The following is a 12991-nucleotide window of genomic DNA, read 5'->3' as shown; positions in this document are numbered from 1 at the left end:
TCAGTCTGCTCATCTATAAAATGAGCTGGAGGAGGAAATGGCAAATACTCCATTATCTTTGCCAAGAAAACCCCAAATGGAGTCAGATATGACTGAAACAACTGAACAAAATTGCACATAATAGGTGCTTAATAAATGTAGGTTGAACTGAATGAAATGCTGGTTGCTGGACTACTTGAACTGTAATGACTAGGAAAATATCAAGTAAAGCCCTACTGCTAGAGCCATCAAAAGTGAAGTCTGAACTGGACAACCTCTAAGGTTCCTTTCAGCTCTAATGCTCTACTACAGTGCTATCATTTTTCTAAGCTTCAATAAAAGGGGACTCACTTTCTCCACTCCCCTTGATCCCATCTGTCCCCTGGAAATAAGGACCAGAGGTTCTAAAGCAAGCAAGAATCAACAGCAAGAGAAAATACCACACTCATAAACACACTCTCTGGCTCACTCTCCTTTGCTGCCACCACAGAACCTGCGAATAACGTGTTAGGGTGTGTGTTAGTGACGCTACAAAGGAAATCCTCTCACACCCAAAAAAGCAGGGCCAGACTAAGGCCTGTGATCTTTTCTCTTATGTCTTTTCCCAGCTGGGCTCACACTTTTCATTTGAGGTAAAGGGCATATCCAAGAGCTGATTTTCAAATTCCTTAATGGGGCTAAACCAGACAGTCTACTGACCACCCTATTTCCCCAGGTTTTTCCCAGGGGTAGAATTAGATTAAGAACCCAAAGTAGCTTTCAGATAAGCAAGTTTTCCATACTGTCTAGAGCAGAGACGGGGAACCTGTGGCCTTGAGGCCACATGCAGCCCTCTAGGTCCTCAAGTGTAGCCTTTTTACTAAATCTAAACTTCACAGAACAGCTGTGGTCTAGCAAATCATAATGTGAAATTTTACCCCATGCTTATCAGAAATTTAGAAAACACCTGAACTACTAATTTCAGTGGGTTTACTTTAAATAGCAGAAGTTAAAACGCCAAACCATTTTCTGTTCTAGTAGCCTAGTGGTTAACTTGAAGAAGAAGCAAGGGCTAAAGAAGAAGAAAAAATAAGGGCACGTGGATTAGACATGTACGGGGCTATGCCAACAATACACTGAGGATTAATCTTAACAGAGAGGAGATGTCTTTGACAACTGAGTGGGACTGAAAGAGGAGGAGAGACTTTGGGGGTCATGGAGACTGGAAAAGGAAAGAATGTATGCCTTATCAAATATAAAGTCACATATTTCTGGGGAAATTTGGCATTTTAGCTAGTGCTATGCACTGCAAGCCTACCTCCCACCATGGCTGCTGGAGATAAGTGGGCCAATAAATGCTCCAGAAGACAAGCAGACAGAGAGAGAGAGAGAGAGAGAGAGAGAGAGAGAGAGAGAGAGAGAGAGAGAGAGAGAGAGAGACACACACACACACACACACACACACAAGACTCACAGTAACAGGTTTCGTTTTCTCCCAATCTGTCAATAAATCTGTTGTTCGGCTCTCCACTGCCCTGTCCTCTTGGACAATCTTCATCTGGAGGTTCGCTACTTGCTGCTGAATGGCAGAGTCTTTGCGACGCATGATATCATTGAATGCTCCCCACTCTCCTTCGATATTATCAATGTATAACCAAGATGGAGGAAACTGGAACCTCTGCTTCTCAAGCAAGCGCTGGCCATTACGGTAAAGCTTTTAAGAAACAAAAATCACCACGAAAATTACTTCTTGCAGTACAGATGATTTGTGGAACACAACAGATACTTATAATGCATTCAACTGCACAGCTTAAACCATGACAAAGGCTATGTTAATCCTACGTCCTAGTAGCTGACATTCTAAAATTAAGGAGACAAAGCCCAAATTCCCATAGTTCATCCAACCACTGTTAATGGCCCCGATCAAATGATGACACATTTCCATGGCCTGGACTGTGTCAGAGGGCATTTGAAAACTGTACGTTGGCCTCCCCCTTATTTTAAGCCTCAAGGATATCTGTATTTGAACAACTACAATAAAAATGGCCAATTCTAAGAAAAGGCATAAATAGAACTCACATCCTCAAAGTTGAGCTGAGATAAGTTACAGAAATCATTTTCAATAAGGGTAAATGTTGGTCTGCCCTACAAAAATTTAACCTATTCACACGTAGCCATGAACCATCTTACCTCAACTTGTTTCTCAAACTGCTTGATCTTCCGTTTTAAAGACTGTACATATGTTATAAACGTCACAGCGTCAGATGTGCTAGCTGTATCCACAGAATGCTGTTCTAATTCTTGTCGAGACTGTTAAAGAGAGTACAGTACTTTAGTATGAAAACAAGTCACATTTGTAGATTAGTCAATACTACAAAAATTACACTTACCTTTGAGATCTGTGAATGGAATTCTGACATGTTAGTCCCCAGCATTTGTCCAAACTTACTGAGGACCTCTTTGTGCCAAGAATCATACTTCAAATTCACCTTAGATTGTACCTGTAAGAGAAAAATATCACAACATTTAGTTATATCTTAGAAGCTTATGCTTGAGTTATATTTTACCCCAAAATAAATTTGATCTTTTGTGGCCTGTCCCCTGTTTTTCAATAATACAACTTACTTTGCCATAATCTATAACTACTGGTCCAAACTCTTTCTTAGTTTCAGCATTGTCAAAAGTTCCTCTGGCTTTCCTGATTTGAACCAAGAGAGCTTGCCATTTATTCAGATCTTCTCCAAGTCTATTGTAGATGTTCTCAGCCTGCATATCCCATAAACACTGATACTGAAGCCAAACCTGGAAATACAGAAAATAACCAAGTAATACTGTTTAAAAATGTTCAGAACCTGGAGGGAAGCAGCATAGCATAGGGGCCAGAGGGCCTTGGAACCACAAAGACCCGAGTTCAAGTTCCCCCACTGACTCTAGCTAAATGGCCCTGGTCACTTAATCTCTCAGTGCTAAGGACAACATTCTAAGACTCTAAGTTGCAAAGATGGTGCCAACCTGCAGTGGTACAGTGTCCTCACCAGGTATAATGCCCTACACCAGGTCCAGACCCTATTCCTATTTGGAGAAAAATATCCAAACTCTATTCTCTCTTTCCATAGAGAGTGCTTCCAATGCATGATATCAGTGAATGCTATCCTGTCCTTCAATATTGGTGATGTGTAACCAAAACAAAGGAAACTAGAACCTCTGCTTTTCAAGAATGAAAATTACTTCTTATAATACAGATGATTTCTGGGACACAACAGATACTTAAAATGCAGTAACTGCACAGCTTAAACCAAGTTAAAGTCTGTCTTGATCCTATCCATCCATATTCCACATGAATCTATCAATCTTTAACATACAACATGGAGACTTCACTCTTCAGAGTCTTAGAATGTTCAGATTTGGGGAAGCAAAGTTTAAATTATTTATAGTTAACCTAAGGAAATGGTCCTATTACTAAGGCTATGAATTTAAATATAAATATTTCTAAATAAACCATACATCATTATACATGTTGAAAATGTTCACCTTCATATTTATAAGACAACCACCTAGGGTAGGTGGGGGTGAATTTTTAAAAAATGAAAATACTTTTGAACCAATTCCCACCACGTACCTATGCGTTTTTAGGGTATACTATAAAAGCTCAAGTAAATTGAACCCAGAGTTTTACATGAAGGCTATTACCTTGACATACTGCTCAACTTCAGTCACAATGCCCACAACTGCAGAATAAGCCTCTTCGAGGGCGACAGGGCCATCAGGCATCCGTGTTAAAGCATTCCTGTAGAACTTTTCTTCTTCAGACAGTTCATAATGTACGCCCACCTAATAAAAAAGGAGCCTCTAAACACAAGCCGTCTGTATAAAACCATGTTAATCTCCTCAAAGTCACAATACATCCAAGTCACACTAACTGGGAAAATAACTAATGGAAGATAAAATTTAAGTACTACAAATCACCATATAATACTTAACTCTTGTTAACAAGATTAACACCAACTCAGAAAATACGGCATGGTCCACTGTATTACACGAGCATACAACGGATCCGCTCAAAGTCTGATTCAAAACAAATGACTTTCTGTCTATCTAGGAACACACAGTTGAAACAAGTTAAACTCTGCTAACACTTCAGGCAAAATGATACAAAGTGACTGGCAAATTAGGGCAATCGTTAGTTAAGAAAAAAGAATCTGGTAGGACTGCCTACCTAAACTCTAAGTTCCATGGGTGCAACAGACAGTGTTTGAATCCCCAATATTTACCATGGTGCCTTGACAGATATCAATAGTGCAATAATTAGTTGAAAAATTGCCACATTTGAAAGTAGATTGGTTATCAATTACTTTTTCAGCTCTCTATTATGTATTAAACTAGAAAGAGAATATGTAAATATAGGCCTTAGAGCTCCTAAATTTAGGTTTGGTTTTTTTTTTTAAAGAGATCTTTAAAACTTAATTTGTCAGTTAAATCTGGAGACAATCCTTTGCCCAGGGGCAGGGGACTGGATGAGATAATCTGTTGAGTTTATTAAAATCAGGGATCTAATTAGTAGCAGAGTTCCAAAGAGACTAGGGAGGGCTAAGCTGTCAACTCGAAATGCTTGTCTTTGTCTGGTGATGGCGTTTGACAATGTCAAGGTATACCAGCAGGATTAACTTTCCTCCTCTAGTCTTTCCTCTCGTCTTAAAAGATTTGCTGGGATAATGACAACTACAAAGGTAATGCCTCACTATTCAACAAAAACTGTTGAGAAAACTCAAAAACAGACTAGCAACATTTAGGTTTAGACCAACTCACCATAAATCACAATAAGCTTCAAATGAATATATGACATAGATATATATGGTCACATCACCAATAAATTAGAGCAGAGAGAATGAGATTCCTTTTACAACTGTAGACAGGGAAACAGTTCTTCACCAAATAAAAGTGAGAGAAGATCATGGGATATCGACTGCTTGGCACATAGTAAGAGTTTAATGTTTGTTGATTTGACAATTTTTATTAATAAGAATTGAAAAGCTTTTGCAAAACAAAATCAACACTTAAAATTGGAAGGAAGACTAGGGAAAAAATCTTTGCAGATATCTCTGATAAAGGTATACCCAAGTTACATAGGGAACCGAATCAAATATATAAGAACAAGAACTATTCCTCAATTGATAAATGGTCAAAAGATATAAAGGCATCTCAAAAGACAAAAAGCATGCTATCAACAACTATATGAAAACATGCTCCAAAACACTAAGAAAAATGCAAATTAAAATTGTGAAGTTCCACCTCACATCCATTATATTGGCAAAGATGACAAAAAAGGAAAATGGTAATTGTTTGGAGGGGCTACAGTAAGAAAGGCATGCTAATGCTCTGCCAGTAGAACTAGGAACTGGTCCAGCCATTCTAGAAAGCAATGCAGAATTGTGCCTCAAAAGTCCCTAAACTTGGGGCAGCTAAGTGGTACAGTGGATAGAGCACCGGCCCTGGATTCAGGAGGACCTGAGTTCAAATCCAGCCTCAGACACATAATACTTACTAGCTGTGTGACCCTAGGCAAGCCACTTAACCCCACTGCCCAACCAAAAAAAAAAAAAAGTCCCTGAACGGTACATACTCTGAAACAGTGATGCCACTATTGAGTTTATAGTCCAAAGATATCAAATAAAGAAAGGACCTACACACACACAAAATATTCATAGCAGCCCTTTTTATTATAGCAAGGAGCTGGAAATTAAGAGGGTACTCATCAATTGTGAAATAGCTGAAAAAATGTTAAAATAAGAAAGTAATGGAACATTGCTGTGCTATAAGACATAAAGAAAGGGAAGGTTGCGAAGAAAACTGGGAAAACTTATATAAAGTGATGCAATGTGAAGCGAGCAGAACCAGGATAACAATTTATATAGTAAAAACATTGTAAATAAAAATTTTGAAATATACTAGCTACCTTGTGGCAGATGAGTAATAGATTCAAGGTATGAAATGAGAAATAAGTTTTTGAACATGGCAAATACACGGATTTGTTTTGTTTGAATGTGCTTATTTGCTAGAATGATTGTGTCTTTCTTTTTGAAGGAGAGGATTTAGGGGGTGAGAAGCTACTGATATTCCTGCAGGAAAAAAAGCAGTAATGAAAGAAAAGAGGGTCATTGAAGACCTGAAAAATACACGGAAAAGAACAGAATACATAAAAAGAAGTTCAGGAGGAAACAGACAAGCAGGAAAGGTTTGGAAGTAACATAATGCATTTATTATAGGCTCTTAAAAAAGTACTCTGTACATAACATTTGCAATTTCACACGTAGTCCTATTTTTCTATTTTACTTTGGATATGGAAATGTTCTTTTTTGGGGTGTTCATCATATTTAAAACAAAAACGTTAAAAGGACAGATTCAGAGAAGCCCAGGAAGACTTTTATGAAGTGAGTTGAAGTAGAAGAACTATTTATACAATGACTTTAACACTGAAAAAAAACAAAAAACAAACTTTGAAAGACTTAAGAACTCTGATAAATGTAATGACCAATCAAGAAAACAGAAAAATGGGTCATGTTTCCTACCTCTTGACGGAGAAATGATCAACTAGAGGTATTAAGACCTGTTTTCAAAGCATGGCCAATGCATGGATGTTTTGCTTGACTATGCTTAGGTGTTACAAAGGGGAGGTTTTTTTTAAATTTTTTATTTTTATATTTGGAGGGAAGAAGGCTAGTGATAGAATATCAAAACAACAGAAGCAAAGAAAGACAAGAGCATCAGTGGAGCAATTTTTTTAAGGCACATAAGAGAACAGAAGGAGGTTCAGAGGCAGACACAGAGAAGCAGGACAGCTTTGGAACTAATGTGTTAAAATTTCTTGTGTACTTTTTTTTTTCTTAAACCAGGATAAATACAATAAAGAGTCCAGTTTCATATGCAATCCCCTTTTTTGTTCTTTGTATATGGAAATGTGCATGCTTATAGATGTTTGTTAATTTCAGGAAAACAAAAATTTTAATTAAAAAATTTTCCCTGGGCAGCTAGGTGGTGCAGTGGATAGAACACTGGCCCTGGAGTCAGGAGGACCTGAGTTCAAATATGGCCTCAGACCAGACGCTTGACACTTACTAGCTGTGTGACCCTGGGCAAGTCACTTAACCCCAACTGCTTCATCAAAAAAAAAAAAAAAAAAAAAAACAAACTTCTGGGATGCTGAGTAAGACTGGATAGAGCTCTGGTTCTGAACAATCTGGGCAGATCTACAGAATGAATTGACTAGCAGAGCCTTTTTTTGAGAGGGAAAAATATCACAGGAATCCTTTAATTTCATATAAGGTTAGTTATAGGATGAAATGTTTAGGAACTATTGTTATTTTAATGCTTACCTGATACCTCTGACTCTGAATTCTAGGAAGTGAAAGTATTATTGTCTTCCAGGAAAACATTTCTTGATAGAGCTTATATCTGCATTCTTCAATTGGTGGATTCAAATAAATCACTTGATTGGTTATTCTTAATTCATGAACAACATTCTGAAGAAAAAATAAATTGCCAATTAAGTAACTTGAAGAAGTTATATATCCATACATAAATCACTCCTTTCTCTGAAATTTTATAACACTTGGAGTCAGAACAACAAAACTTGTTCTCTATTAGATAGAATTTTACTTTTTTCCAAGTTTTTCATGCTGTTGGGTTGTTTGTTTTTTCCCCTTATCTAGAAAGGATTAAAAATAACCTAAGGCCAAAGACACTCACCCGTCTTATGTATCCATATATACTTGCATATACCTTGCACAATGCCGGCTGCATAAAAGATACTTAATAAGTATATACTGAGTGTACATAAATAACTCTTAGTAAATACTGACTGACAGAAAGAGCAAAGAATCACAGGATTTCACTGAACTAATTAAATTAGTTTGGACATGCATGTAATGCAGGTCAGCACTAAGCATGCAGCATACAAAAAGTACTGGTGACAGTCTAATAAATCAACTTTCGAAATCTGTGATTTTTAAATTGACTGAAGACTATTTCAATAACTAAGATTTAATTTCAATTCAGTCTCTAACTAAATATGATCTCCAAAGACCTTTATTTATGATCTCTAAAATGTAGGATCTCTAAGTTTTTAATCAGCCTAACAAGGATAAAATTGAACTATGCCTGTGATATTCAAAAAAGTATGTTGAAAGCATTATGACTAACTACTATTCATATTTATATCTCACTTTTAATGTTTGTAAAGTACTTTCTTCACAACAACTCCAAATGGATTATGCAAGTTATTACTCTCAACATACAGATGAGAACACCAAGGTTCAGAAATGTTAAATTACTCGTTAATGTTGACAACACAACTAGTAAGTGTTGGAGCCCAGATCTGAACCTAGCATTCCTGACCAAATCTAGCTCTCATTCCTCTACCCACACTGTTGGAAACAGAAAAATCTAGCAGGTAAGGAAAAAAGGAAGCGGATTCATTGACCAAAGTCCTTGCTGAACATTTCTGATGAGCTAAGCAGAATTATTTTTCTAGGTAAAGCCTACTAAGCTAAGGTTTGCAATATACTTTGCTGTGATCCCCATTAATTATTCATATTTACCCAGAAGCAGAAGGTGTGTAGGATAAGAAAGGACAGAAGATAACTCTGGTACCTCTACTATTCTATCCTTAATTTATCATTTTGGCTTAAAAAATGCGAAACCAGTGACAAAATTCCTCTGGAAAAATGCTAGGCGAGTCATCTACTTGTAGACCTTTATGTTAATTTTTGAAGAACATTTGCTTATTTGCCAAGTCAGAAGCCATGCATGAAGAAAGAGATTGAATGAGCCTTATCAATAAGGGGCTCAGAAGGCCGCTCTGATCCAGAGATACTCACTTTAATCTTTGGCTCGCCACCCGGTTTGTGACTAACTTGAGGAGCATCTGTATCCATGTCAACTTCAGCTTTATCATCAGCCTGTCCAAGAAGAACTTGGGTCCAAGCCCTGAGACCAGCTTGCAAACGAACACCTAGTATTCTTTCAATCTAAAGAGAAGGAAATACTATTAAACAAGAACAATTTTTTATCCCACGTCCTCCTTTCCACCACCTCACCTTCCCAAACAAAACAAAACAAAAAACAACCTAGGCATTTTAGCTGTGAAAGTGTGGAAAGGGGATGCCTATATTGGTTTTACTAGTTGCTTCTACTTCCTCTTCCCTACCTCAGTCTTCAATTTAACTGATTTCTCATCTCATCATTCAACCAAAATGGCTGTTCATAAAGGTACCTTAAGATCTCTTAGTTTTTATATCCACAGGCCTTTTTTCAATCTTCATCCTTCTTCAACTCTCTGCACAACATATGACACTGCTGTCCCTGTTCCTCTCCCCCCCCCCCCCCTCATCTTGGATGCTCTGTCTTCTCTGAGTTTTCATGGCAGAGCTATCTCCTGGTTCACCTCCTACTTGTACCACCACTGGTTATCATCTATATCCTGACCCACTATCTGTGGGGGTACCCTAAGCTTCTGTCCTGTGTCTTCTCTCTTCTATACTTGTTGTCCCTTGGTAATTACATCAGTTCTCAAGGGACCAATTATCTTCTAGGCAGATCAGTTAGTCAGTCAGTGGAGACTCCAAGCTCCATATATCCAGCCTTTGTCTCTCTCCTGAGCTTTAGTCCTACATTACCAACTACCTATTCACCCTTTCAAACTTAGTGTCCCATAGGCATCTTGACTACAACATGCCTAAAACACAATTCATCATTCATCTTCCAAATCCCAAGCTTCTTTTTAATTTCCCACTTTTGTCAGGGGCAAAGCTATTCTTCCACTCTCCCAGAAGTGCCTATATAAATGTTTGTTGAATGAAGTTGTCAGCCTTGCCCATTAGGCCCTACCAACTGAGCTACTTGGACGGAGACAGACAGACAGACAGACACACACACACTGCATGAGACTTTGAGTTAATTCACATTCCCTGCATTAATTAGCTCATCAAATAGGTTCCTTCCTAATAACCAACCATTGATTCCTTTAGGCAGCAGCGCCACTCTGGGGTGCAGACAGACCGGGAGCCCTAAGGACGATAATGGGCATAGAAATGCAAGGAGAAGAGGACTACAGATAAAATGCCTTAATTTTGAAGTTCTGACCCAAACCCAAGAAAGGTGAAATGCTTTTCCCACCCTCTTCCTTCTTGTACAAGATGAGCCCTTGCAACTCAAAAATAGTATTAGTTAATTTTGTTACAAGTTAAATGAGAATTTTGAAGCTAGCCTTGGAATTTACCATTTTCTTCTGCCTTTATAAGATACTGGAAAAGATGGTCTGTATTCAATTTCAAGCAATGCTCCAAATTTCCAATTGATAAAATTACATTTTAGACTATAACTCAATACTAAGCTGGGCACTGCTTATGCTAGCCTCAGAAAATTACTGCTACCTTTCTCAGTGAAAAGACCAATTTATAAGGACTCCCATCCATCTCTTACCTCCATATCAAGTTTGTTGACCCAAATGGGTAAATTGGAATAGGAATGAAGATTCAAGTCATCCACAGCTTTCTGGACTCTATTCAAGATCTCAGAGAAAGTCTTGTGATCATACATACAAGTTTCTAAGGAACGAACTTCAAGGTCAATTTTTTCCTCAATAATAAGCAGATCATCCACCTACAGGGCAATAAATATGATATTTAAGCCATTAGTTTGCTGCAACAATCTCAATTTACTCACTTATCCCCTGGTTACCCGATTAATTTTACTGGTGGGTTTATAATAGGAGTAGAAAAGAACCAAATACTCAAAGGAGGTTAATTTCAATTTCTGATGATACACATTCAATTTCAATGCTACATGTGTAAAGGCACATTCCTTTCTAACTCTTATCACCAAGACAGTATCCTCAAACAGTCTGAATGAAGAGAATTTTTCTTCCATTGCTCAACTTTCAGCATTAAGTATTGGTTAAAACCAGCCCTAAAACATTCTGGATTTATCTTCAGCAGAAATTAAGTACCAAAGCTATAAAACACTGTAACTATTTTGTCTATTAAAATATCTAGAGACAACTAGGTGGTGCAGTGGATAGAGCACTGGCCTTGGACTCAGAAGGACATGAGTTCAAATTCGGTCTCAGACAAGACATCTGACACTTATTAGCTGTGTGACTCTGGGCAAGTCACTTACCCCCATTGCCTAGCAAAAACAAAAAAACAAAAAACAAAAATAAAAAAAATATCAAACACATTCCTAGAATACTTGATAAAGGAACAAGAAGAGTGATGCACTGTGTTCTCATTAGTACTGGGACTCCTTGGTAAGGAAATTTCCCTTACCAATGTAGATCAATAACTTCTCTGAAACTTATAGTCTTAGCGAGTTGCCCAGAGCATGGAGAAGTTAAGTGACTTGCCCAGGGTCATCCCAGTATATGACAAAGGCTGAACCTGAACCCAGCTCTTCCTGGCTCTAAGGGTGGCTGTCTACCCACTGCCACATTGCCTGCTTCTACCCCTGACAAACATGTATGAAATCTTATGGATTTCATGGAATGGCAATTGGTGTCCATTTTTAAAACACTTGCCAAATTATTTTTAAGATAAAATAAACCTTTTCTTGAAAGTTGAAGACGGTCTCTGCCAGCCGCTGAACATATGGGTCAAGTTTGTACGATTCCCACACAAGGGCGATGCCTTCTCCAATCAGTGCTTGCACCTCTTTCTTTAGACCAGCCACCAAAAGGGAGATGGTATTGCGTTCTTCCACTTTTTCACATGTCCGCTCATATGTTCGGACACTTTCGATCAGAGAGATAGCAAATGGATAAAGCTGGTTTGCCTGATGAGCCTTGTTCACAATTGCCAATGGAACTCGGAAACCAAGCCACTTGAGATTCCGAACTTCTTTTGAAAGTGTAATGATCTCAGGAAGGAAGTTAACTTTGAGTTTAAGAACATTTCCACTCCGGCCTCTAACCCGAGTGCTTTCAATGGTGAAAATACGACCAGAAACGCCAAGGTTACGCTGTTGCACCTTCCTTGCCCAATCATCAAATATTTCCTGAGTGTTGAGCTTCATGCGGAAACTGTCTCCATCCTGCTTGAGCTTCTGACCTTCAACATGGTTCTCCCAACCTTTGCCCAGGACATCTTCAACCCGTTTCATGTAGGCAGTAAGCTGTCTATCGATCTGTTTAGCCCAGATAATGGACCCAGACACGGGAGGCAAATCACGAACATGACTCATCTTGCAGGCTTGACTTTGAGGGTACTGAACCTTGAATTTGTCATGAAGAGATTCAATGTCATCTTTCACACGCTGGATTAGCTGTGTTTGATATTCACGAATGGCACCACGAATGTGAGGCCTGACAAACAGGGCATTGAACCTGGAGAAGATTCTGAACATTTCATTCGCATTCTTGGCTGTACCAAGTTGATCCCGAAGGCGAGCAGTGATTCGGGTTTCTACCCTGTCAATTCTCTCATCATATCTCTTCATTGCTGCCTCCCAAGCTTCTGTACCTTCCTTAGAAACATCTAACCCATCCACTTCCTTGACATTCTCATACGCGAGGTTCACTTCTTCAATAGCATTGGCATCAGCAGCATCAAAAAGTACTTCAGCTACTTTCATATCTGGGGGTTCGGGCACATCTCCTTGACTCTGCTGGGCAACAGCAGTGACCTAAAGAGGAAACATGCAGCAAAAACCATCTAAAAAGTTTGAATTTCACTGGGTATAGTACTATGTTACATAGTGCAAAGAAAGACTTTACCCACCACATCAATGAAATATTTCATCTTAATTCAAGCATGTCATTACCACAGCACAACAAAAGGATACAAAAAAGGGTTACTATGAATAGAAAATTTCTCTGCTTACAATCCAGATAACTGCACAAACCTATATTTTCAATATTTAGCTTTTCATTATGCTTTAGGTAAATCTGAATTTTAAAATTCAGCTATGAGGTACACACTGAAGACACGTCTCGTGGCTCAAGAGCAATTCCAAATGGTTCTAGTTACTTTAGGGGAAAAGTATT

The 12991-nt window shown here is 38.3% G+C and overlaps 1 protein-coding gene across 1 annotated transcript in view; it reads right to left on the bottom strand.

Moving 5' to 3' along the window:
- The window catches only part of DYNC1H1 (dynein cytoplasmic 1 heavy chain 1), a 98169-nt gene that overhangs the window by 64144 nt on the left and 21034 nt on the right, over window positions 1-12991 (bottom strand). Inside the window, exons 8-16 of the mRNA XM_027849135.1 lie at window positions 11554-12630; window positions 10435-10614; window positions 8832-8981; window positions 7329-7475; window positions 3649-3789; window positions 2584-2760; window positions 2349-2459; window positions 2149-2268; window positions 1433-1672 (exon numbers count right to left, since the gene is read on the bottom strand). Of these exons, the coding sequence (XP_027704936.1) occupies window positions 1433-1672; window positions 2149-2268; window positions 2349-2459; window positions 2584-2760; window positions 3649-3789; window positions 7329-7475; window positions 8832-8981; window positions 10435-10614; window positions 11554-12630 (2343 nt within the window). The remainder of the gene's footprint in view (window positions 1-1432; window positions 1673-2148; window positions 2269-2348; window positions 2460-2583; window positions 2761-3648; window positions 3790-7328; window positions 7476-8831; window positions 8982-10434; window positions 10615-11553; window positions 12631-12991) is intronic.

This window comes from Vombatus ursinus, unplaced genomic scaffold (genome assembly GCF_900497805.2).
Source record: "Vombatus ursinus unplaced genomic scaffold, bare-nosed wombat genome assembly UNPS02007284.1, whole genome shotgun sequence".
Lineage (NCBI taxonomy): Eukaryota > Metazoa > Chordata > Mammalia > Diprotodontia > Vombatidae > Vombatus > Vombatus ursinus.
The sequence above is the reverse complement of the archived record's forward strand: the minus strand, read 5'-3'. Positions and strand labels throughout refer to the sequence as shown.